Source organism: Lepisosteus platostomus, chromosome 8 (assembly GCF_059453375.1).
Source record: "Lepisosteus platostomus isolate fLepPlt1 chromosome 8, fLepPlt1.hap1, whole genome shotgun sequence".
NCBI lineage: Eukaryota > Metazoa > Chordata > Actinopteri > Semionotiformes > Lepisosteidae > Lepisosteus > Lepisosteus platostomus.
Genome location: NC_142618.1, coordinates 41,919,134 through 41,945,748, shown reverse-complemented (window position 1 = coordinate 41,945,748; position 26,615 = coordinate 41,919,134). Strand labels below are relative to the sequence as shown.

General features: G+C 38.7%; 2 protein-coding genes across 7 annotated transcripts in view; one reads left to right on the top strand and one right to left on the bottom strand.

Annotated features, from left to right (window-relative positions):
• LOC148657355 (arf-GAP with SH3 domain, ANK repeat and PH domain-containing protein 1-like) overlaps window positions 1-6,791 on the bottom strand; it is a 156,936-nt gene extending 150,145 nt beyond the window's left edge. For 3 of the 5 annotated variants that reach the window (XM_088643475.1, XM_088643477.1, XM_088643479.1), the window contains exons 1-3: window positions 6,509-6,791; window positions 5,950-6,036; window positions 4,094-4,220 (exon numbers count right to left, since the gene is read on the bottom strand). In XM_088643475.1, the coding sequence (XP_088499601.1) occupies window positions 4,094-4,220; window positions 5,950-6,008 (186 nt within the window). In that variant the 5' untranslated portion in view covers window positions 6,009-6,036; window positions 6,509-6,791. Of the gene's footprint in view, window positions 1-4,093; window positions 4,221-4,563; window positions 4,908-5,949; window positions 6,037-6,380; window positions 6,399-6,508 lie in introns of those variants that run through there. The other 2 variants (XM_088643476.1, XM_088643478.1) reach the window with 2 other exon arrangements.
• Window positions 6,792-19,802: 13,011 nt separating this feature from the next.
• Window positions 19,803-26,615, top strand: part of nfx1 (nuclear transcription factor, X-box binding 1) — a 32,509-nt gene continuing 25,696 nt past the window's right edge. The window contains exons 1-9 of one of the 2 annotated variants that reach the window (XM_088643473.1): window positions 19,803-19,970; window positions 20,732-21,655; window positions 22,235-22,396; window positions 23,296-23,373; window positions 24,048-24,153; window positions 24,267-24,338; window positions 24,617-24,756; window positions 25,032-25,131; window positions 26,044-26,261. In XM_088643473.1, the coding sequence (XP_088499599.1) occupies window positions 19,952-19,970; window positions 20,732-21,655; window positions 22,235-22,396; window positions 23,296-23,373; window positions 24,048-24,153; window positions 24,267-24,338; window positions 24,617-24,756; window positions 25,032-25,131; window positions 26,044-26,261 (1,819 nt within the window). In that variant the 5' untranslated portion in view covers window positions 19,803-19,951. The remainder of the gene's footprint in view (window positions 19,971-20,731; window positions 21,656-22,234; window positions 22,397-23,295; window positions 23,374-24,047; window positions 24,154-24,266; window positions 24,339-24,616; window positions 24,757-25,031; window positions 25,132-26,043; window positions 26,262-26,615) is intronic. The other variant, XM_088643472.1, reaches the window with a different exon arrangement.

The window sequence follows — 26,615 nt, the reverse complement described above, 5'->3', positions numbered from 1 at the left end:
AAAATGACAAATCACAGAGCCTTCGGTTACTATGGGCAGAGCAGTGAAACCCTACTAACAAACACTGCCTGCAAGAATTACTGAATTAATTTGTTTTCCTGAAATCCATTTGGAATAAGCATTACCACATAACAGCCTACCCAGGTGGGAGACTGGGAGAATGTGTTGTGTGTGTGCAATTGAAATTCCTATGCACAGTGCACTAAGAAAGAGAGGTGCTCCAGGCTTTGTAAGACAGGTTCAAACAAGCTAGCTAAGCTACAGTAAAAACACTCTTCAAATGTTAGACTCCTGGCTATTTCTATTGCTTTTTCATTAGATGTTCCTATGCTCTCTTTCAAGGAACAAAATATGTCCTATGGTATTAGAAACATATAGTATCCAGTGATTTTTAAAGAGAAATATTTTACTAAACACAAATTATTTTCATTATTATAATAATTTCTTTGTTTTTTTCTAAACATCAAGAACTGGGCATGGTTGAAGTGGATTATAGGAAACACAATCACAGCACATAAAAACAAGAGAACTACAAGCTTGTGCAGCTGGTGTTTTGTTTACCAAAAAAAATATTTTAAAGAAGCAATGATTTATCGGATTTATCTTTTTCTATTTTTTCTTGAAGGAAATGAAAGCTCCGTGACAGGGATGAATCAGTGAATTAAAATCCTTTAAAGCATTCACAAAGTCAACACAGTGCACTTCTTCATGATCGATGTTCAAACACGAACCAGAGGAGTCCAGTGAAAGTTACGGGGGGGGGGACATTAAAGACTGAAACTGGGAACAAGCTAGCCAACCACCTTACTGAAACAGCAGCACTTCAGCTTTCCTCAAGACAGCTGGACAAGATCTTCAGATCAATCGCAACCACATATACAAGAAGGAACAAATGGCCTCCTCTCATTCTCAACCTTATTTATGTTCTTATTTCCTTAGGGGGTTTTCTAAAATATATTTCAAGGCCTTCCTGAGAATAACAGCTCTTATTTGGTGAGAATGAAAATAGCAAGTGCTGCATATAGGCTGTGTACTTCACTTTCATCATCTACACTGAGGTGTACTTCTGTATGGTTGCAGATTAAATGTTTCTTCCATAAATTGTCAGGAACATTTGGATTTGATATGCACACTGAAGACACCTTTTACAGTAAAACCTGACACACTATACCTTTCCAAAATCCCCAGACACCTAACAAGGTTCTTCTGTAAAAGGAAAGCACTACATAAGCATCTGATCACTTGTCACAAAGCTGCCAGTAGCGGAGCACCATATTCTTAATCTGAATAGCAGTGCAGAAGCAGGTATCAGGGTAAACCACTGCACCAAATTCTGGCATAGGTGGGCATTTTGACCAACTGTATATGGCAGTGTAACAGCAGGCGACTTTAATAATAACACTATGAACTCTGAAAACCCCGGTGTATATATTTTGCTAGGGAATTGCACTAAAACTACAACTATATCCCTTCCTAGTCAAGATTATCGTTCATTTCAAAACCACATCAATGCACCCAAAGGCATGCACATACTGCACATTAAAGGTAGTTATTCAAGCTTCTTGAGAAGCTTTCAAACCATTATTTTAAATAGTGGTTCCTCAAACTAGGAGTGACAAAAAACCACAGGTACTGTATATAAAGGGGCCTGGGAGAATAAAAATAATAATCAATCATGAGACACAAATTCCACCACTGTACCTGATATGAAAGCATTTCAATTCTGTGCCAGATTCAAAATGAACATCTAATAAACAAGGCTGTTACATACACAGTATATACTGTACATACTATATATTAGTATCTGATAAGGTTGAACTATAAATTATTCATTTTGGTCAGAACTGGGATCTTTTGTATAAACAGACTTTTGACTAGGGTGATGAAAATGCATTTAAAAAACATTCCTTGGTGGATTACCTAGGATGTTAACACGGCACCTTGTGGTCCTGTCTGGCAGGACATCAGCATTAGCTCAACAAGAACAAGCTCTGGGAATGGGCTGGAGAACTGACTCTATGTCCCCCTTATGATGTCTGGTATCTGTTTTCAACCTAAAGTTCAAAGAGGGTGCAAGCTTTTTTTCCCATATGAGAGACCTCACTGCATGTGCTTTTCAACTGATGTATTGAGAAGCACCCTGTATCCTAAATTGGCTGATTCTCTACAACCCTGGCTGATTCTCTATGAACCCTCTTCATCCTAACCCCCTTGCTTGTTAGGATACATAAACCCAAAATGCTCTCAGAAAGGTCGAGTTTAACTAACACACCATTCACATTTACTTGCACATGAAGAAACTTATTTCAGATAAAGGGTGCATAAACTCACATCCACAGTTCTATGCTGTGTTCTCTAAATAAAAAATGGAGCATTCCATCAAGAAACAGTCATGTTCTGCCAGAGATACTCTCTGTTGTCTTTTCTGGCATCCATGTTTATTGTTCTTAATTATTACTATGTTTTTTGAAGCTGTATTTTTGATCAAGGACTCAAGGCTCATTAATTAGAGCACAATGCTCTATATTAATGAAGTGCAAAATCCTTATTTTAGCTTTGATAAGTTTTTTTTAACCAAGTAGTTGGACAGTTAATGGTCTGAATCCATAGACTGTCACCCTCAAAGATGCTTTTTAGGCCTACAACAGATGGCATCGTTCACACACCAATCTTCACGGGCATTGTATCAGTATCAGTGGGACACTACAATTATTGTCCTGTGCTGAGCCAGCTTCACCCCTAAGTTCCAAAATGGCAACAATAAAAGACTAGGAAATATTTAAAAAAGCTGCCAATTCTTGTAGCACTTCAAAATCTCACCCTTGTAAGGGATGTAACACTTCATGGTCCATGTGAACTTCCAGCTGATTAATGTTGGATTGAACAGGCCAGGCCCGAGTATCCTTTCAGGAACTACTTACACAACATATCCAGAATGGGTTTATAAAGAGCATAAAGGGCAGAACAAAAACCCAACATAAAAGGGTACCTTAGAAGAGAACTATGGGCGACAACCATTGCTCGGTGTAAAACAGTAATAATATTAAAAGAACAATTACAATTAATGCAGCTGATTTGCCATTTTTGCACCTCTTTAAAAATTTAAACGTTCTAAATGTTAGCCTTCCAAACTATTTTTGTATGGTATGTTGTAATGTTATGATGTAACATTTTTGATTCAGGTTTTTAAAAACGCTGCACTACAATCTGATGTCTTGATCCCATCAGACGGCTACTTCAACACAAATCTGTATCACTATTTTCCAAATAAATTAATCTCCGTTACAATACTAGCAATATTTTCAGTTCAGAACAACAATATTTCATAACACAATACCCCCATCACTCAGGAGCCCAACCTTAAACTGACCTTGGCGTAATATTACCGATTTGTTATACACCTAATTTACCCGGGCTACGCAAGTCATTTGTAACAAGCACAGTCACATTCATAAGCTTTTATTCAGTGTACTGTATATACGCAATGAATTATTGGCTCTTCTTCGCTCGCCAAGACTTGAGTGGATAGCTACCCAGAAATCGCCATTCTTATTATTTGGCAAGAACCACGTTCATTCCAAGATAGATGAAAGTCACAATATCAAATGGCTAGTGTGACACCCCGTTATTTGCATGTCTAATATTCTGAAAGTACAAATAAAAAATAAAACATGTTATAGCAGTGTTTTTTAATGATTCTATACCGTTTCCCTTAATGACACACACCGTTGAATGAGTTAATACAAAATGAATTGTGTCCAAATACAATGTTACGTGCCTGAATTGTTAGTAAAAATTGTTTATAAACAAGGGTCTCAAACAGTTGCACTGAAATGCATCGGTTTGTGAGCATTAAAAAGCAAGCAGATCTATGGTGCTGGTGTTTGGCATTCATTTTCTGGGGGGAAATGATCGCAACCGTGCATTGCAATTTATGTATATGAAAATACTGTTCTGTAGGTACCGTTTTAAAATGGCACGCTTTCATCAGTTAAGTATATAGCGACTGCCAGTCGTAGCTTGCACCAGTCATTTTTAACGAATCGTATTATTTGGAAGCCCCGCCGCCCAGCGATGTGATTCTCTCCCCTACCTCTTCCAGCACGTTGACGGTATTCCGGCAGCTCTGCAGGCGGGTGGTAAAGCTGGACGTGGTCGGGGAATTATAATCCTCCGTAGTCTCCGAGAGAAACTCGGACACCGAAATCTGATCCGGCATCCTTCAGCAAGGAAACGCGAAAAGGGGATATGGGGGGAAAAAACGGAAAACCTAAATCATTAAAGAGCAAACTTGCCAAGGAGAGGAAATGTGTGTCTTTTTACTAAAATATCAGAAACAAAAAAGCTGCAAAAATAAGAACAGATGCCTTGTTTGAAATTATGCAATTAGCTGATTTCAGTCCCCTTGGTTACAGGGGATTCCAAGTAATTTCTCCCTTCTCCCCTCCAGTCTTTTCCGTATCCTCTGCTTCTATTGCAACACTGTCCACAACAGTTTTAATTATTTTCTTTGCTTCCACCAACACAAGCTGTAAATCGGAGCATAACAGATGTCCTCATTACGTTCTCCGCAAATGTAGGTGTTTGCGCCTGCAATTCCACTTATTGGGTAGATCCAGCAGCTGTAACGGTCTGTTTTGAGATTTTCTTTTCCCCCTTTTCTCTTCCCACTATTTTTTTTTCTCCCTGACGATCTCTGCTCTCTGACACTCACACACACACATACATACACGCACTCTTTCTCTCTCTCTCTCTTCCTTTCACCCACCCACCGCGAACCACAGGGACAAACAAGGAAGAACTCTGCGCATGCCTGAATATCACAAACAATACAGCCGCCCTGAAAAGCTAGACATCTGTAGCCGTCCAGGCCAGAACCGGTCCTTAGAATTGCACGCATTCACAAAATGCTTTGAATCCCGTCTTCGTCGTTGAAATCTCCATTGCAGACTACGATGCAAATTTAGTGATGGCCCTGCGTTGTTTACAGGACAAAAATTAAGTTGAAAAAGGACAATAAGGGTGGAGCATGCCCCCTTCAAAAAGCACAGGCTACCGCTACGACGTTATATTTCTAACCGTACTAGCCCAGAAGGTGCTTTACCTCCGACTACTAAAACCCACCCGCCTTCGCTTTCGTTCGGGCTCATCGTTAAGAAACACGCCAGGGTCTAACCCTCTGCTGTGCAGAAAAACCGCAGTGCCCCATATATCCCTACAAGTAATACTGATTTATTGCTATTTTTGGAGGCCCGCATGGGGGATTATACATTTACAGTATTATACTATGGTAATACATTGCATTCCGTGAGCATATTTTCGCATTAAGTGTTGCATTAAAATCAAACAATTTAATATGGGAATTATCACGTTGTGTCGTAACATACTGTTTCTTCTACAACCTGTAATTTCCTTTCAATTTCACATTAAAGCAGTTTTTTTTCCAAACAAACAAATTCTACGGATAAAGCAGCGCAGGCGAACAGTTAAACACGAGTTACTAAGTATCCCTGTGTGTCTACTTCTGTCGACGTAACACTTTTCATTCTGTGATATCGTGCCCCGACCCTCTGTCAAACTCGGTGGGCGCAATGATGCACTAGCGCAGCCTACAGGCGATCTGTAGCAGAGAATGTGCAACAACTGTAATTGAGCAGCTGAAGTGTTAAAGCCACGGTTCCAACGATCTGTTGAAAATATACCATTGCTGAAAAATATTGAGTCAAATTTACAAATACTCTGTTACGGTCTGTTACAGCGTGCACTCTGATTTAATTAACTTAAAATGAGCTCACGGCCTGTGCACCTTTAGCATTTTAAATGTGTTATGCCGGGGCTTTCGAGTATAAGTTGTTTTAATTCGCAAAAGGCGAAAGAAAAATAAGCAAAAAAAAAAGACATTAACCAGAATGTAAGCAAAATGTGTCCAATAAGTTAATCCTCTCTTACCGGTTCCATAGAGAATCTTTTGATGAGAAACTCGATAATCGGGATGATGAGGACCGCATGACTTTACAGTCACCTTAACAAAATTACCTGAATAAAATAAACGAAAGTCACTTGAGATACCATTAAATATATGATTTTTGTTCTCATATACGCACAACGAACACTGAAAACTGCCCAACAGTTTTAATAATCGTCTGGAAATAGTTAAATCCTAAAAAAAAGTTCTATTAATTAAAAAATATATTTAGAATATAATTTGTTAAGCATATGTACTATCATGATCAGAATAACTGTTAGCCAAATAAGTCTTAATGCCCATCACACAAAGGCAGGGACAGTAGCAGAGATAACGGTAATAATGTTCACATATATGGCGATATGATAATGAACAAGGCAAGAAAAAAACAGGGCGTTAAAAAAGGCTCTAGTACCTCAGCAAAAAAGTTTTCGGTGGGCACGTTCCCATCTAAACGAGATGACCACAATGCATCTAAATGTATGGAAAATAAATATTTGAACAATGTAACAACAGCCACGCCTAATTTAATCACTAACTTACCAAGACTGCTGCAATTCCAATCACAACCCTTACTTTGTACGGCAAATCGAAAGCCAGTAGTTCCTGCAAAGAAGACAAAATATCTCCAAATGCCATCATATTTCGTTCATTTTGTACATGTAACTTAATCCAGCGACAGGGAAGATTGTATCCATTTACTGTAGAAAGGGTTCGAATAAAGAGCAGCGATTTGTCTTCATGTGGGTCCCGAGAATAGATCAGCAGCTACGCAGGGGCAGGAAGGAAAATCTACCATGTGAGCATGGTTACATGGCCAGTTACAATGGACAGGATCTGGGAGCTAACAGCACAGGAACTCAGGAAATCCAAAACTCTTCAACAGGAAATCTGAGATCCATGTAAACACACTCTATGGAGTGATGCAGTGTTTCCTCGGCGTTTATTGGCATTTAGCTCCGGTTTAAATGTTAAGATGTCGGAGTATTGGAACGTTATCCGGGAATTTTAAATAAATCAGGCTACTCACTGTGTGCGTTTTGTACGCATATTTTGTAGTCATTTCGGAAAATGACTGTAAAAAACGTCAAAATGTAATAATTATCATGAGGAGTATTAATATTACTCGAGTGTCATACAGTATAAGCTCATAAAATGTTTTGTGAAGATGCACGTAAAAGACCCATCAGTAAAAAAAAAAAGGCAACATAGTATTTCAAAAACTAAATCAAATATGTGTTTTATAATCTTGAAAAGAACGCATTTGTATTATCCCGTTTTCTGTGAAATCTTAATGGCTGGTTTCAGATGCATTTTTTCCGGATTGGATATTTCTGTTTTTTAGCGATTGCTACTTCTGGGTACCCCAATGCCATGGGAAGGTGTTCAAGGTTCTTCCGCTTCACCACCCACCTCGGATGCCATTGTCACAGCTTGGCTTCAAAGCGGGTGTGAATAGGGTCTAGCTCGACGGATTTTCATTGGTGTCACTGAACGTGCCTTCTGCCTCTGCACATGTGGAACGTAGCCCGTGACTGCTTGTGCCCGTCAGTTTAATGGTTTCAGGACTTCCGACCTTTTACCAAGCTAGGTAAATGTACAGTAGGAACACCGCCTGGCCTCTGGTCTGTCTTTCTTTTACCCCAACACTTTAAAACGTGAAAATGAAACATGGACATGAAATGTTATTCTTACAGGTACTGTACGTGCAGTAGAGCATACTGTATCTGTCATGAACAGACTTTCATAGTTCAGGTTTATTTGAAGACGATTGAGCAGGGAGCTGCATCAACACGCATAGGCTGCAAAGGAACAGGCAAAGATTAATCCCATGCTGAAAGGTATAGAAAAGCCGCTCAACGTTTCGACTGTGGAGCCTTTTCCAGGTGTGAGGAAGAGTGGGGAAGTAGCAAATAAATAAGGAATAGGAGAACAAAAGAACAGAGTACGTGAGAAGGGGCAGGGAACAGTGAGGAAATCGGCATAAAGCAGGTGATTTGGGATTTGTATTGCTCTTCACAACACAGGGCTTTATGGGATGCATTCGCCATTCACCAGTACTCTCTGTACTTTCCATTTCCTTTAATGACCTCCTGCACATGTTGGCATGACAGGAATATCCTTAAGGACACGTTATCAGTGTGTGGCCTTTATGAAGCCAGAGATCCTCCTGTTGTTTGTCAGTTGAAGCTTACAGTACATAACCTCATAACCTAGCCATTGAGAAGCACAAAGCAAGTCTAATGCATGTTTTGCAAGGTTAAACTTATTCTATATAACAGATTTGATAAGGCTGTAAATGAAATCGCTTTTGTTGAGCATATAATTAAATCAGAAGCACCTTAAGAGCTGGAAATTGTTGCTAATAGTTCCAATTAAGACAATAATTAGTTCAATTGTTTCCTTATAAGCTGACCTTATAACCTCCAGATACAGCAGCTTTTTATTGGTCTGGACATGGGTACCCCAAGTCTACTTGTTTGTAGGACCTAACGCGAAGCTTTTAAATCAGAGAGGTTTTGTAATGTTAAAAATAGAGGAAATAATTAGAATATTTTTACTGTTCATCCATACAATATCAATAAGCCACATACAAGCACATAGACAATTTAGATGTTTTGTCTAAATTAACCTGGCCATTATTTCTTCGTAAGGTCAGAAGAAACCCCACCAAAAACCTACATGATCAAAAGGAGAACATCCTAACTCCACACAGAAGGTGACCCGGTCAAGAATCGAACCCAGGATGTGAGAGCTTTGAGGCAGAAGTGTTAATCATCAATTTTTTTTTAGAAATACATTCAACCTGTCACCCCAAAATAATTCCATTTCAATATTACTGAAAGAAACAATTTTATAATTATAAAAAATAAACAATGATGTTTTCAGGTGTGTAATTCCACAAGCCTGTATACTCTATGATACATCTCTAGATGTTTCATTAATCAACAACTACAGAAATAAAGCAAATTCAGAAGCATTATATATTATGTTTTTTCCTTTTATTGTTAAGGATAATACTTATTAGTATTTTGCACGAGTATTTGCTGTTTTGCTCAACGGAAACTATCATGATATCCTGCACAATTTATTATATCCTGCCCAGACCGGCTGAAATACAGCCAATAATATCATTACACTGTAAGTGTATTTACTTATTCTGACTGACTGAAAATCTTATAGCCTTGAAAGTAAAGGAGACAAGCAAGAAATAATGCACCTATACTCATTGTATAATTTTTGTAACATAAATGTTTTGAAAGGACAACGTTTCCTGATTGTGAAAGTCTGTATGTTTGAAATCCTTTTTCTGTACAGCAGCATAGTTGAATTAGTCACCATTATGTTGTAGATTGGCTAATTAATCCCCCAGATATTAGACAAATTTCAAGTATGCCCACACCCTTCAATCAGGCAGTGAAACGCCTATCTACAGACATAACACTAATGCCTGTCACATCCGTAAATGAGTACAAGCTGGCAGTCTTCAGCTTATCCCAGGTTCCTGAATATCTTACTCAGCATTTCTGTACCGCACCATACATTGATAAAAGGTTTCAGACAGACAAAAGACAGATTCAGCAATTCTGTGGAATTTTCTTACACTTCCTAGTCACAACTGTTAGATCTTCGAATGAAATATCTTTTTTAAACATGTTGTACAGCAGATTGTTTCACTTAAACATTTACTGTGATCAAGTTTCTACTTTGAAGACAGATATTGGAAGATAATAGCAATATTTTTTCTTCCGAACTTTTGAAACTCCTCAGACAGACAGATTAGCAAGTTCATACTAGTCAGATTTACCAGAATAGACAAACCATTGAATGTGTGACCAGAACTGTGTCAACCAGGATGGTAGGCTGGCCTGTACGCTCAGAAACCCTTTTGAATGTCGCCTCTTGAACTACTGAATCTATCAAATTGGACTTTACAGGTTTCATCAACATCCAAAGCTTTTTATCATTTGTAACTAAGATGTTGTTACAGTAATTTTTTATGCCTGCAAGAAATCACACACTATTTTGAAAAACATGACCCATCATGCAAACTACTCTTGCTCAAAATCTGTTTGGGCAATTAACTCTAAATTGTACATCTCTAGCTTCAACAGGATGAATGCATAAACCACAATGCTAGTCTGACTATCTTTTTCTTTGTACTCATGCTAATGCTGTTTAAAAACCTCTTGGGCAATTAAATCTGAGAGTGGTAAGTGCCATTCTAGTGAGAATACCATTAACAGTTGACTGTTACTGTCATCCTTGGATATACTGTACCACATACAGTACCATACACAAGTACCATTTTGTTCTTGAAACTCTGTGTCTGTTTTGTGAACTGCTACACTGATTGGATTAAAACCTGGTAGATTTCATGAGCATCAAAAGCCGCGTCTGTCATGCATAGCTGTGATACGTTCTCAAAATTCAAATTGTCATAATTTAAGGAGCCATTACACACTGATTGATTTGAAACAGCAGGTTTCATCACACCTATATATTGCTTCCTAATTGTGCCTCATTGATTGCAATGGTACTTTATATACACCGCACATGTAATCAAGCGCTTTGCAAAATACACCCCAAAACATGATTTATTCTTTGCCAAATCTGTTTGGTTTGGTCATTTAACTCCAACTTTTAAATATACAGTAGCAACAATGCAATTATAGTATAATGAAATAGGATTTCTGTACTACCCAGGTGACAGCCTGACTGCCATTTTGTTTTCTTCTTAATACACATCCTATACTACAAACTGCTCCTTTGAACAAAACTGTTAAACTACTTAACTGCAAACTTGGCAAGTATCATTCCAGTGGCAATCTGATGGACATTTGTCAAAATGGGGCTCCTGAATCAGGATAGCTTGCCTGACCACTATTATTATCAAGCTTCAAACTACTGCTGTTGAAAAAGTACTCTTAAAGTATGCTTCAGGTTTATCACTCTAAAACCGGGTTCAGACTTGCTTCTCACATGTTGTAGGTAGGGACACTTTTCACATCCACAGCAGGCAGCGGGCATCCAAACCTGACAGTGTTATTCTAATTTCCCTCTGGGTTTTCTCCCAGTTCACTCACACTTTTAAAGTTAGTCAATAAGGATTTGCTTGGAAGCTTTCAAAAATGCTGAACATTTTCTAGATTTATGTATGCAATCACCAATTATTATTTTTATACTGTTCCAGTTAGGCATAACCTAACTTTACCAGTTCAGGCATCACAACATTCCTGGATGGGTAAAGACCAAGCTTTTAAAATGGCACCAATTCATTGGCACCTACTGTAGTAGACCCACAGCCATCCAGGGTAGCTGGACACTTCAAGAGAGAAATGTTGCAGTTTTCAGTAGCAACATTACAGGGCCCCAAGCAGTCAGGCATGTATCAAGGCCAGGTCAAAACCACACAATCCTGGCAATTGCTTGATTTTGCATGGGGATTCCTAGTCATGGAATTGTCCAGATGTACACATTCATAATATATATGCAATATACATACTGTATGTGTTCTACCAAAAAGATGACATTGAAATCTTCAGGAATAACCCAGATTTTAATGTACTGCTTAAAAAGACTTAAACATTTTTGGAACACTTATCAGATGTTATTACCAGAGTCAGAGGACATAAATGAGTACAGGACACATGGAACCAAGGGGCTGATAATCAACGATTTAAACTTTTCACAAGAAATCAAATTAACAATAGAAAAGGTAGAGCTGGAACTCAGATTTCTGTGTAAGCCAGGGGTAAATCTGCACATCCTACTGTAAACCAGACAAAATCAGAGAGAAGTGCTGCTGAGTTTGGATGTTCTCCCCATGTTTGCATGAGTTTCCTCTATGTTGTCTGGTTTTCTCCAACAGTCCTAAAACATACTGGTAGGTTAATTGGCTTCTGGGAAAATGAGCGAGTGTGTGCGTCTCTGTGTTTGTGTTTGTGTGTGCAATGCACTGGACTAGCGTGCCATCCGGGATGGATCCTGCCTTGTGTTTGTTGAATGCCAGGCTATCCTCAGGATCCCCTGCAACCCTGTATTGGATGAAGTTGTGAGAAAATGGATGGATTGATTAAGTTTTATTTGAGATGCAATTGCCACATGTAAAATTCAACAATGGTGCAAGATTGATTTAACAAACATTCAAATCAAAATTGATTTTACAATTTAGTAACACATTCATCATCTCATCATCTCATTTAAGATATCCTCCCTGTATTGATTTTTAATTCTTTATCTGTACACACTGAAATAATGACCAAAGCTGATCTTAAAGCAGTGTTATACACAGCCAGGTCAAAAAAACAAATCACAGAAAAATACACACACAAAGACACAAGAAAATGGACATTTAGGACAGAAATCAGAGACCATTTATTTTCACAAAAGGTTCTGAGAGTCAGGGTGATGCTACTCAGCCATACTGTTGAAGCAGATTGCCTAGGATCTTTCTAGAATGTCTGGATGAGATCCTTGCATCAGTCCAGTTTCAGCAAAGTGAATAAAATGGGCAAAATAGCTGTTCCTGATTGAGCCATCTCAAAACCTGAACTTGACAAGACACAATATGAAATCTTTATTACTTTGATTTATATGTCACAGTTGTTCTCCTAAGTTTAACAAAGTAAATTTGAAGTTTTAAAGGTATAGACAAATACTCTAGACTAGAGAATTCTTCTACAGAATTTTGCTTTGTTATTTGCAGTTTCCTTTTCTCTGGCCTAACATTTTGCTTTGTTAAAATCATAACTCATTCAGTAGTCCAGTGAAAGTCCAAGAAAAGCCCTGTAATGTCTCTGGTTGATGATTAAGAAAATATATATATTTTCAATGACCCAGTGGGTCTGCTGACTTTGTGCCTAGAATGTTTGCTCGCCCTCAAGAATTATCTGTCTTTTGCAAAGCCTTTGCTTTGAAACTGTGCCTCTTAGGAATGTAGGCTGAATCATTCCTCTTGGTGGTGTTTCCCTTTTGTCCAAGACAGTGGGTAGATAACGTCAACAGAACAGAAAACAGGAAGATGAAATGTAATAGCCTTCTCAACTCATGAGTCTCAGAGGATGAGGACTATAAAACATTGACACTGACAATGGCATGCAGCTGGAGGAACAACATTTACTTTTAACATACAGTACAGTACAATTTTGGCTCTAAATTTAGAAAGGAAAGTGTAAACACACAATCATAAAAAGACTTACCATTCATGAGCGTATGTATTATTTTCTGAAGGCAGTTTGCATAGAAAACAGGTCAGGTAGAATAAAAAACAACAACTTTTTTTTTCTTGGATTTTAAAACAAAAATACAACTGAAAGATTCAATGTCCAGAGGCCACCCTGGTATACATTGTTATGATCTTTACTAGTCTGTGAAGGTTTCTAAATATGACAATATGTTGTATCAAATTTGATCAGAGATTAAATCTGATTGGCTAGTACTGGCCTTGAATAAACGTGGAACACAACCTTGTTAAGGTTATTTCTGCAAAGCATCATGTCAAACAACATTATAGTTTGAGAAAGATCCCTTCTTTAATAAAGGTAAACAAGACTCTCAGTGGTGTTTATGGTAATACAGATAATTTACTGTACATCTCCTAGACAAAGGGGAAGCAATTAAAAAAGCAAACAAAATGTTAATATATAGAGTTAGAACCATAGAATTTAAGTCAATGGATGTTATGAAAAGCACGTACTGTATAATGCACTAGTAATGTCTCATTGGGAATACTGTGTACAATTTTGGTCACATTATATGAAAGTTTATGCTGCTCTGGAATCTCTTCTCTGGACAAGCAACCAGATACAGTACATTCCAGGGTTTAAGGGAATGCCCTACGCTGACAGGATGAAACAGAGGAGACTACAGGAGACCTGATGCAAGTATTTAAATTCCACAAAGGCATTTATAATTTCAGCCCAGCTGTTCATTCTAGTGATTTTTGAAATGGTATGCACAATTCACATAAAATCCAATATTGTTGCCAAGCCATGTGCAAGCTACAACTTCAATCATATTTCTGACAAAACTTCCCTGTGCACTTTCATGTATTTTCAGAAAATGCAGTTATTTTTATGGAAATGTTTAAAATTGCAAAAACAATAGTAATTTGGGGTTTCTATATGTGTTCCATATACACTATTGCACTATCTAAGGAGTAATAAGTCCATTTGTCATGAGAAATTCAGTCCAAAGACATGCTGGGACATTTTTAGGGTAAATTAAAAAAAATCAAATTAAAATTTATTCTAAGCAAATATTGAGTAATTTCTGAAGTAGTAAATATTTCATTCATGGTGGAGTCTTCACTTGAAATTCACTACCTGATTAAAGAACCTCCCAGAGGTAGATTCTGAAATGATGAGAAAATTCCATCATTGCACACAGACAGAGGCCCCTCAGCTAAATGTGTGGTTCATTAAAGTAATTTTGTACACCTAAATTAATTTAGATTTGCCACAGCAATGAATACTTATGCAATCATAACTTCAATTTCTGTTACAAATTGATTATCTGTTTATTTTTTCTTTTTGTTGTTTTTTTGCTTTGAACGTATGGACTGGCATGTCTAGGACAGGTCAAGATTGTCCTTACTGGGACAGTAGCTGCTGTTTAAAGTGTCACGATGGCAAGTTATTAAGCACGGCAAAGGCCTGAATACTTGTGCAAGGAACTGTATAAAAATTCCCACATACAGTATATGTGATCAGTAGGAACCAGAACAGTCTGCAATACAAGCCTCAATTCTACATTTGGCAATTAGGAGGTCAGAGGCGAGGACATTTTTATTGAGCATACTGTACAAGAATTCCTTCATGTGTTCGATACGAAGTATTGACTCTCTTCATGCTTTTAAAGAAGTTTTGCATTCGATCTTTGGGTGAAGTTAGAGATTTTCTGCACAGACAATATTTGCTATACACTACTTAAACGGCTTCCTACATGTTTCACATCTCCCCCATCATTTTCACATCGGACCCTACATTGCAAGGTTCTAAACCAGAGAGTTTAAAGTTCACGGTTAAGAACATTCCAGGAAGCTGAATTGAGGTGATATCCAAAACTACTGACGTGTAATGTTACTATGTAGTGGAAAAAATATGGGTTTGTAGAATACTTTTCTCAGGAAAACTGATTATTTCAATTTTTATTGTGAGATAACTATATCAATATGGCTAACAACCAAGGTAAATATGTCATGCTAATTGGTTTCCTTTATGCTACACTTAATGAACATTTAACATTTAATAAACATTTTTAAGAAAATGGATGAATAAACAAATATAATTATTGTATCTTTGATATGCTCCCTGGTACATTCTGAAAGATAAAATCTTTCCAAAGACTTCTACCTTCCTATTTCTGTCTCGTACTATTCTGCTTTATTTCTAAATTCAGATTCCCATAATGCAACAAGGTTTTTAATACAATTGTAGTTTGAGAAGCAGGATTACTGAAATGTTGCATCCAACAAGTAAGTGTTGCAGATACAATTATTTAGTCTGAATTGTACTTGGGGAAATCCTTCACTGACTGACTTAGAGTTGCTCCTAGAGATTATGATGTAACAGTCAACATCTTTGTTAACTGAAACAGCCTGTTGGCAGCACATGCTATCAAAAAGCTAACCATTTATTCTCCCAATGTTTTGTTGGCACATGTGTGCACTTAACAACCACCCATTTGCTGATACTGGCAATAGCACAGTCCTGCATGTACCATATGTGATCATCTTTTTTATTGTGGCAATTTCCCTTCTTGTACATAATTAGGTACTTCACTGAAGCTACCCAGGTGTAGTAGACAAAGAAGAAATTGTGTTTCTATCAATCCAAATTTATTTTATATGCCTTTCAAGGAAAACCACCCTCAGTTCCATGCCTTATGGAATAAATAAGGTAAATTCATGCCACCGAATTAGAGCAATACCTTCTAAGCAGCTGTTCTCTTAGGCCAGTTGGCAAACATTCAGATTGATGATACTAGTTCACCATGGATAGAAAACGTGTAATAGCAGCAGATTCTGGGGATTTTAAAAAGGTGATTTGACAATTAAGTCTAGGACCTGATAGGGAATATAGCCTTTCCACCACTTTGACTCTTTTTAAGATGACGTAAAAGGAAGGGAAATGACACTTTGATTGCTACAGTATGTTTCTTTTGTGTATTATGTGTGAATGGGTGAAATGTGCTAGTTTACCCAAAGTAAATCCTTAATGCGATAGAAACTTAATTAGTCTGAGCATTTCATATTGAAAACTCTCACTAGACAGAGATATAGAGGATTAGAATTTATTCTAAGAAAATTAACACTATATCTCCATTATTGACCAGGTCAATCAGGATAGGAACAAGCTACAGTACGCATGGCAAAAACTGTAAGACATACCATTAAGTATCCACAGCCGCATTTGGGTTCTAATTTTAGTGGAGCAGGAAGCAGGAGGATTCTCACAATATAAATTAATCAGATCTAATTCATGCATAAACGGGCAGCTTGTGAATAATGCATTAAATGCCTTTACACATTCCTCTCTAATTGCAAAGCAACTGGAGATAAAATGTTGAGCGTATTTTTGAAATCACTTTTCAAAAGCATAACGTGGGTGTAAAGGGGCTAGAAATAAAAAAAACAACAACATGAATAAAGGAATTAAACCACAGTTTGCAGAATAAGAAAATTGATTTCTTTATTACCATTTAAAACCAATGGCAGGGATAACAAACGGTCTGCGGGAACTGCGCTCAGTGTTCAATAGTAAAGCTGTAATGTGCCAGAGGGGGTATCGCCCTGGTGTTGCCCTTACATATACAGGCGTGTTTAGATATTCCATGGGAAAGAAATAATGGAGCCAGCTCCTCAAAAGATACACATGGCTGTTTCTTTGTTGGGTTTGGATGGCTAGGAGAAGAGACTTTAAAATGATTCAAGATTGTATCAGATGTCACAGACGGTATTCACACTGCTTGGTACTGGAACGCATATGGCCACCATTGCAGGTGGTTCCAGCCGGCTTACCAGCGTGGTGACGTCACCGCCCTTCCCTGTGAATAGCAGGGACCGCAGCCGTCGGACTGAAGGGAGATTTCCCATTAGTTCAAGTGGCTGGGTCCTTGTTGAGTGACACCGGAGGCCTGGGTTTGAGTCCCCAGTGGTGGGGGGCTGGCCTGAGGTGGCAGCGGTGAGGGTGCATACCCACATGAACCTGAGAGCACTACAGTACCAAGTCCATTTCTCACGACTGGGTTTTGAAACCTGCAAATAGTATTCAGCAGAAAGTTGAGTAGTATTCAGCAGAAAGTATTGACAGCGGTCCAGACAGGAACACAGGAGTTATTAGATGACCAGCAGCATCCCTTTATCTGTAGGCCTCATCTCATCCTCAATTTGTCTGTGTGACCTACATTTAATAAATTTAACACAGTGTGTTTGTTAATCTGATATTTTGGTCCTGCAACATGGTTTTAATTTTTGGAAGCCTTATCACCATCTTGAAAATGTAAGTAGCATCTTTTATATTATTACTAGATAATGGTGCCCCCTGGTGCACAGGCCCAATACATACAGCCAAATTGTACATCACCCACTCAGGAGTTCTGACATTCTTAATCTGCAAAGAATATCATATCATATACATATCATACAGTATAAATACAGAGTCCCTATCAAATGTAGAAATGAAAATCTTAGGGCTTATCTGTTACAGACATTGTGGCTTAATTGTGACTGATATGGCCGGTTTCTCATCTTATATTGTTAATACATAGGTATTCAGCTCCACTTGTGTCATGTTTTGGAATAGCCAAACTCTTCTTCCAGCTGATGTCTGAACACACTTAGCTCCTATGTTGTTTGTACCCACCAGCTGAGTCTTAAGAGTGCGATCAGTGTCTGGATAAAAAAATATGGTTGGGAGAAAGGACTATGGTTGTGTCTAAAGTTAGGTTTAGGCTTGTGTGTGGATTCCCTATATGTCTAGAGTTTTTTTAAGCTGGAGGACTAAGAACACAAAATGACATTCCAGCCTCCATACTTGACCTAGATTTTTGTCAATGAAATCTCCAAGCAGCATTGCTGTGTTTCTTGGAGAATAATACATGTTCCCCTTTTTTTCAGCCATATTCAAAAATCTTTTTCTTCACCTTAAAAATACAACTGGAATTCTGTTTAGTTTTTAATTTGTGGCTTGTTTAAACACTTTTAAAATTGTAATGATTATACTGACTAACTGTAATCCCTAGATTAATCATAACCCTTATCAAAATACCATTTCAAAACTGAATTTATCTTTTGTCCAAAATGTTATTTTAAGAAGCAAAATATTACCTAACGTATCCCTATGTCAGTTTATCTGGGCTTTAGAGACTTCAACTATCCCTAGATCAGCTAACTTTAAATCTCTCCCTAATGGAGGTCTACACATAGAAAAGCAGTGTTTTTTTTCCAAAGCTTTAGGGTTCAATTAAACAAACAATTACATGTGTATCGAGTACATTTGAATAATGGTGGTCTTGGACTTCAGTATACAGGTGTAAGTATCAGTGGATCATTCTTCTAATCCAACCTTGTCTCTGTTACCCTATTCAGAAAGTGAGTTAAATGCTTGCTGTGAACAAATATGAGGGGGAGCAGTACTGTATAATATCAGTCTGTAACAATCCAGGCACACCCATTACATCATTCTATGACTTCATCTGAAGCTCTACATCACTTTTAACTGTAACCCAGTCCCAGTCTTTCAAATGCTTCAAACTCAGAACCCAGATGACACACTCCCCAGAAGAGATCTATTTTCTTTGAATATTCCATTCCTGTTCTTACATGAACAGTCCATTCAACCAGAAATTCCTTGATCCATTTGATTATACAGTATACAGTATGCTTTTATTCCTAAATTGTGCAATTTCATTAGAAGTTCCTCTTCTCATTAAAGTGTCATAAGTCTTTATTGATAAAAGAACTGCCACCTAAGAAAAGTTTTTTTTATTCAGCCCTTTAATCTAAAATGTTCTCCTTTTCCCAAACCCACTTTAATGTGAAAAAAATGTTGACTTTACAAAAAAATAAGACCTCCTAATCACCATTTTTCCTATTAACTTGCATGCATTTGTTGCCAATGCAATAGGACAGTTGATTTGACTATAACACACCGATTTCCATACTATATTAAACTGACAAAACGTATATAGTACACCATCTCATCTTCCATGTGAAAACATTTTGTATGATCTTGATCCTTACTAGGAGATGTTTTTAGAAATAATAATTTATAGATCTAAGATATAATTTAGTATTAACTACAACTGTTAACCTTACTTAATAATTTTGTTAATGAGTTAGCTTTTTCTAAATTTGTTTTATCAATATCTAAACCTTTTAGTTAATTTTCTCTTACTCTTAATTTTCTTAATTCGTAATTTAACACCATTTATTATCTTAATTTAAACCCCAAAACATCAACCACAGTATTTTCCTGAAGAATCACAATAATTTATTTTATTTTATGTCTTTTATTGCATGTTTAATAACCCGTTGAGCAAAGGCTTTCTCATTTTTACACTACATAACTCTCTCTAATGTCAGGTTATGCACGTCGCATCCTTTTTTTATTGTCAAAGCACAGACTTCATTCCTTCAGGGTAGAAATCCGTTTCCTGTATGATCGATATAACTGCAGGTTGTGTAACTGCATCACTTACTGCTGCCGCTATCCATATCCACGTCTGTCTTAAACAGAATTACGTTAACACTCCTCGGAAAGAGTCCAAGAAGCCTACAGTATTTAAAAGCTGTCAGAGGCCCCAGTCCTATCAATAAAGTTTAGGTTGATGCAATCACAGTGAGCATGCGCAGAGGTTTGTTGTGTTGCGGGGATAGGAAGTTTGTAGGCCGGGTTCATCTATTATGTAAAACCTCAAGAAAAGAAGACGTTGTTACATATCAGCAGAAAAAAACATACTTTACGCTCCATTGGGCTTTAAATGGCTGAATCTCTAGAAGGTATTTCATTTAAACTTTTTATTAGCTACCATGTTACTCTATGCTAGGTTATTTTTTATAATCAAATTTAGTCTTTACTATAGTGGCTTCAGAGCTATCAGTAATGCTTTTGAGGTATTATTGCTACTACTTATAGTAATAATGTCCGATTTGACATGTAGACCCAAACGGGATGTGTACATGTCGACTTGTTGTCGTAGGACCAAGTCAGCGATGTGACAGATCATGCTGTTGGTCAGCTCACCACATGGTTGCCTGTGTGACCTCGTAAAACACGGTGACAAAACCTTTTTCCCCCCCAAGAATAAATTATCTTTTAAAATTAATTCAGTTTTTTTTTGTGTGATTTATTTAACTGCAAGATTCTGAAAAGCCTGCTTCGTTTGTAGATATATTACCAAGTGTCTAAACATTATCATAGCTGGGTCAGAGTCCAGAAACATATTTGGTTCATAGTTACACTGAAAAGTCAAACCTACTAACTTTGTACTGAAGGAAAAAATGACACATTCGTTTTATATAAACGCTGAGAGATGAGGTACCTTATAAATAAACCTTGGAAATCCACGTTTGTGCTCTACACACAATGCAGTATATTCCCAATTTTTAAACTTACGTCAGCACTTTTTGCAGACATAACCCTACTGCAGATTATTACAGAAGTACAGAAGATGTTTCTCTCAGCTGTCCCTGTATAAGATTGTGATGTGCTTTTAGAAAAATGCTGATCTGTGCTTAAGTTTCCATTTTTGTTCCCCCAGGGGAACTGGATTTGAATCCAGATGCAGCTGATTTTGTGCCGGAAGAAAGACACAAGCAGAAGTCAAGGAGGGAGAACCCAAAGTCAGAGCACAACAGAAACAGGAGTGGTCACTACGCAGGTCCTCGATCGCAGCATTATAACAGGCCGTATCACAGTAACAGGCCTTGGCATGAACATGACTCCCGGAAGAGCCACAGTCCTTTTCAGGACCATGCGGAGGGGGGAGAAAGCAATAGAGGAGCTAGAAGCCACAGCTTTCAGGCACAGAGATGGCAAAAGTCCGGAAGTGCAAGGAATCTTCCAGCAGATAACCCTGACCCCTCTGGGGGCAACAGGACAGAGTCTTCCACTGAAGTGTCTGGAATTGGTGGGTCAAACTGGAAGACGGAGAACCAGAGGGACAATTATTTCTACAATGGCCCTCTTTCCCAAGAGGAGATGAGAGATGTAAGGCCCAAAAAGACAAAAAAGTTTGCTGCTGGTGAGCCCAGGAGGGGGGCAAGCGAGAGGGGAAGACGGGCTTTTGTCAGGGAGACCTGGACTGTGGAGGACTGGTCCAGCACGGTGTCCACAGATGCTGGTAAAGAAGTTGATGGGAAGGGTCAGAGGACGGGGGAAAGGTATCGGGACCACAGCATGAAGAAGAACTCCCCGAGGCACAGACGAGAGCATGAGGAGGAGACCTTTAGAAGACCAGCCTCCTACAGGAGCCTGGCAGGCAAACCCCACGCGGCTTCCTTCAGCACATCAGAGGGGTTGAGCGCTTCCCAGTGTCCAGAGGAGCCCAGCTTTAGGAGTGAGAGGGGACACGGCAAGCGTTTTCCACTTCAAGACCGTGGTCCGAAGAAACCTCAAAAGGCGGACAGGAGGCCTGTTTATAAAACGCAGGTGGACATGCCCAAGAGCAAGGAAACGCAGACAGGTGTGCCACTATGGTCATTTGTGTTTATTTCATTTTCCATATCTGATATCTGATAACATGAACTGATAACATGAAAATAAGCCTCTTATCATGAAGTATTTCACTACATGTGTTTAACTGCCCTGCCAGTGTTTGGTTGGGATACTTGAAGCTACGTATCCATATTGTCAGATGCAGACAACAGTTCTAAAATGAGAAGAAATGCTTTTTTTTTTTATTCCATTAAAATGCGAAGCATCTGTTTGCTTACAAAATCAAAAGAGCGGATGAAATAGAGTCCTCCTGACCACTTTCTCTATGACCCTTAGCATTTTGGAGAATAAAGCGATGCAAATGAATGTGTTCAAAAGTCAGTTTGGGTGTCAGGCAGGTGATGTCTGGAAAGCTACTGCATATGTATTTGAGAGTGATCCCTTTAATAAACCGTATTCATCAGCTGTGGCATTGTCTGACCCTGATCAGATGACTTCTCAGCATTAGCTCAAAGGAACCGAGTTCGACAGGTGGCGTTATCCAAGTTTTTAAGATGGTATTTGAGTTCTGTGGATCATTGTGCTTTCCCTCTCCCTCTTGGGGCAGGCTGCCTGATCGAACAGCTCACGGAGGAGAAGTACGAATGCATGGTCTGCTGTGAGGTGATCCGGTTGATGGCTCCAGTGTGGAGCTGCCAGAGCTGCTACCACGTCTTCCATCTCAACTGTATTAAAAAGTGGGCCAGGTCCCCAGCCTCTCAGGCAGAGGGTAAGTTTGGTCCTGGGGCTAGGGGACTAATTTTTTGTATCTTCCAGTGTAAAATCATACCCTGCCTGCTACATTTCAATTACACTGCCTTGGGAAGTGTTGTGCAGATTTCATACAAATATTATTCAGATGGCTTTAAGGAAGGACATCAGATCCCATGACTAAACATTTTAGTAAAACATGATCTCACAATACACCCTCCTGAATGTATTGTATTGATTTCTGTGGAGTCATGTTTATTGAAACATTCAATTAAGATCACATCAATTTAATTAGACGTTAGAATAGCAGATTTTTAAAAGTGTTCTGTGTTTCAATCATGTAAAAACCAAAAAAGCACAAATGACAGCCTTTGTAAATTGTATTTTTTCCCCATTGACATTTTCCCATTGATTTCTTAACCTGATTTTCACTGTCTGTGGAGGGTTCTAGATTGGCAGTTTCGAGAACAGTGACAGTGGGCGGGGAATGGTTAGCTAGGATTAATTCATCTGCCGGGGTCCCAGTCTCTCCATCCGAGAGCATGTACAGTATTTAGCAAGGTCATGTAGAAACGGCCCTACCTGTAGTCTTTCTTCTGTGGGCGTCAGTTGATTGAGGTTGACAGATAAAATGAAGAGAGTATAGCCGTACGATGATCATACTTTATTTCTCACCAGTTTTGGTTCCGTTTACAATAAGTAACATGATTGGACTTCATAACTTCTTTTTAAAAAAAATCAAGATGTGCAATTTATCAAGTAGTTGCAACTTTTTTTGTTTTCCTTTTTTAAACCCACACTAATCAGTGTGCATTATGTGCTTGCCTTCACTGTATTGCATGTGCCATATTTTACTAACATAATTCTCAGTGTACTTAATGATGTGATTGAGTAAACCTTGTGTGGCTCTATTTCCAGATGGGAATGAAGGGTGGAGGTGTCCTGCCTGCCAAAATGTAGCATCTCGTGTACCAAACTCTTACGCCTGCTTTTGTGGTAAGTGAAATTTTCTGTTATCTTCTAAAATACCTCATAAATAACCATTCTACATTGTGCATAATTGTGCATGTTTCTTCAGGATTATTTTTCATGGTAGTGGATGCACAATCTTCTTGTTTTTGTGACTTTCTTTCCCAAATTGGCCATTGCGTTTTACATGCATTATACTGTTGTTTGATTGTTATTACAGTGAAATTCCACCTTTAAAATAAAAGCTGAAGTGTCAAACGGGGGACAGCGATAGAAGCATTCAGCAACAAGGGTCACTGCCAGAAAGCTGAGGATCACCTGGTGGTCAAAATCTAGACAAATGTCACAAATATTTATTTTTCCATGTTGTTCTGGGGAATTAGGGCCAAAGTCTGAAACTTGCTTTCTGGATTGAACATTAATGAGCCACACCCAGAGAAGGCTCCACAACCGAAAAATTGTTTTTCTTCTCCTTTTAGCATAGAATAAACCTTTACTTGTTCCTTTGCAGCTTATGCATGCTGACGCAGCTACCTGAACTACTTAAAGAGCTTTAGGTTGTAGAACCACTCCTGCATTTTGGGAGATATTGTATTGTAAAGTCGATCAGGAGATGTGCAGAGGATTGTATTGCTCCTTATAATGATTTGTGTTTCATTAACAGAAAAAATAATTTATATGCTTTCAATTTAATTTTTAAGGCAAGGTTAATAACCCTGAATGGCACAGAAATGAGATTCCACACAGTTGTGGAGAGCTGTGTGGTAAAAAGCGATCTGCTTTGGACTGCCCCCACCCCTGCAACATGTGAGTAACAAAATATATTGTTTCTATGAATTTACAATTGTTAGTTATTTTTTCTGTATACCCCGCCATTTTAGAATTGTGAACTGTGCCTTGATGTTGTCTTTTTTCTACAGTTTGTGCCACCCAGGACCATGCCCGTTATGTCCTGCTTTTATAACCAAATCTTGTGTCTGTGGAAGAACAAGGTAAAAGGCATTCTTTCATTGACTGTGTATTTCCAGTTGGCAACACGCACAAAGGAATTCTTTGAGTCAGTTTTCAGGCTTCCGTATGAACACGCAAAACTTGTAAGGAAACATTTTGTACTATAATGTTGATTTACTAACACTCTTTTGTTGTTGCAATTCTCACCCAATTAAAAAAATGAGCAAAAGATACATTATCTCACAAACCCTTGGCTACAAGCATTACTTGTATCCAAGGAAACGTTCTGGAATGAGTCTAACCCCTCTTTCTTCCCCAGTCAGCCTGTGCGCTGTGGCCAGTCCTCTGCAGTGCTCTGTTCTGAGGTGTGTGAAGAACTACTGAACTGTGGGAAGCACACCTGCACCCAAGTATGCCATGCTGGGAACTGCCCTCCATGCCAGCTTCAGGTCACACAAGGTAAGCGGGCAGTGTTCCTGGGAGCTACTCGTGGTTTTCACAGATCGGGAAGCTAAATGGCAGATCGCAAAAGATTTTAGGTTTGATATGTATTGTCCGTTTTGTTTCAGTTCGAATGAACTATATAAATGAGCAGTAAAATGTAAGATATCCTTCAATCTGGTTGTTTGGGATGAATTCGATGCAACCTCTTATGCAGAAATGGTCATTGCTTTGCGGCTGGCATTCTTATTCAGATGAGCAGTGTTAATGACTTTCTGTTTTTGTTTTTTCAGTCTGCTATTGTGGAGCTGTTTCTCGGGAGGTGCTGTGTGGAACAGATAAGGATAACTTTGATGGGTCTGGACACTTTTCTTGTCAGAAATTATGTGGAAAGTAAGCATCGTGCTGATATGCTTCCTTATTGTGTGCATCAAATAGTTCAACACTGGGGAATAGCCTTACTCATATAGTGTATCTGCTTCTAAAATGCTCAAATGGCAATGAAGCAATGAAGGTAGCCATCCATCCATTTTCTAACTGTTTTATCCAGTTCAAGGTTGACAACAGGCGCAAGGTAGGATACATCCTGAATGAGATGCCGGTTCATCACAGGGTACACACAAACACAGACACACTCTCACCAGAGTCAATTTTCCCAGAAGCCTGTTAACCTACCAGTATGTTGTTGGAGTGTGTGAACACGAGGAGAACATACAAACTCCACACAGATAGCACCTCAGGTCCAGAACTGAACCCAGGGCCCCAGCGCTGTGAGGCAGCAAAGCTATACACTCCACCACTGTGCCGCGTACTGAAGAAATATCATACAGACAAACGCAACATCTAAATGAGCAGAAGTAGAAAGAAAGCAAGAATTGCACAATCAGATGGAAAGTGTTATTCAAAAGGCACTAAATGTTAAATAAATACTTTTATGTCTCTGGCCCGTTTGTATGTGACCTTTCAATGGAATTAGATTTTAATCAAAAAAAGGTGCTGGAAGAGAACGGATGTTTGGTTTTCTTTTTCTTTTCTGTAAGCGTACTGCTGGGTTTGCTAGCTGGAGTTGCGCTTTGCACATCTGTGCCTCTGTGGACTATTGCTAACCCCGTCCCCCTTTAAAAACAAGAAGAAAAATTCTACCTTAAGGGAGTCTATAAGAAAACAAAAACAACCGTCTACTGTATAACAATACAGTTTCCTTGTATATTGACTATTTCACAGAGCCATTGGTATTTTTCCCTTTATTGTATTTAAAGCATTTATATGCTATATTTTAACAGCAGATCTTTCTTTTTCTCCTAGAAAGCTGGACTGTGAGATCCACTGGTGCAGCCAGCTCTGCCACCCGCAGCCCTGCGAGTCCTGCCCTCGTCTCCCCCAGGCTGTACGGACCTGTCCTTGCGGGCAGACTCCACTGCTTAAGTTGATGGAGCTGGGCTACTCTGAGCGCAGGAGCTGCACAGACGCAATCCCTTCTTGCGGGAAGACCTGTGGCAGGCCACTGCCCTGCGGCTCTGCAGGTGAGCGCTCTCGCGGCTCGTCCGGATCAGCTCTCTCCCCGCCGGTCCGGTCTTGATATCGGGTTAGTCTTCCCGATTCGCTCTCGTGTGGTGGAAGAGAACTGAATGGGTCTTGATGCTGAGCAAAAAGAAACCGAAAGCCTTGATTGCCTTTAGTTTGACTTTGAAGAAACAGTTTAAATAATTTAAGTTTTCACTTCCTGATGCTGTACAATTCAAACTGAAGTTTTGTCTCGGATGCATAAATTGGTAGTTCATGCAATAAAATATTTGGAATACAGTATTTCTCTTTATAAGAAAATATATGATCATTTTTATGTGGAGACTGCAGTCCACCTATTTTCCTTACGTTTT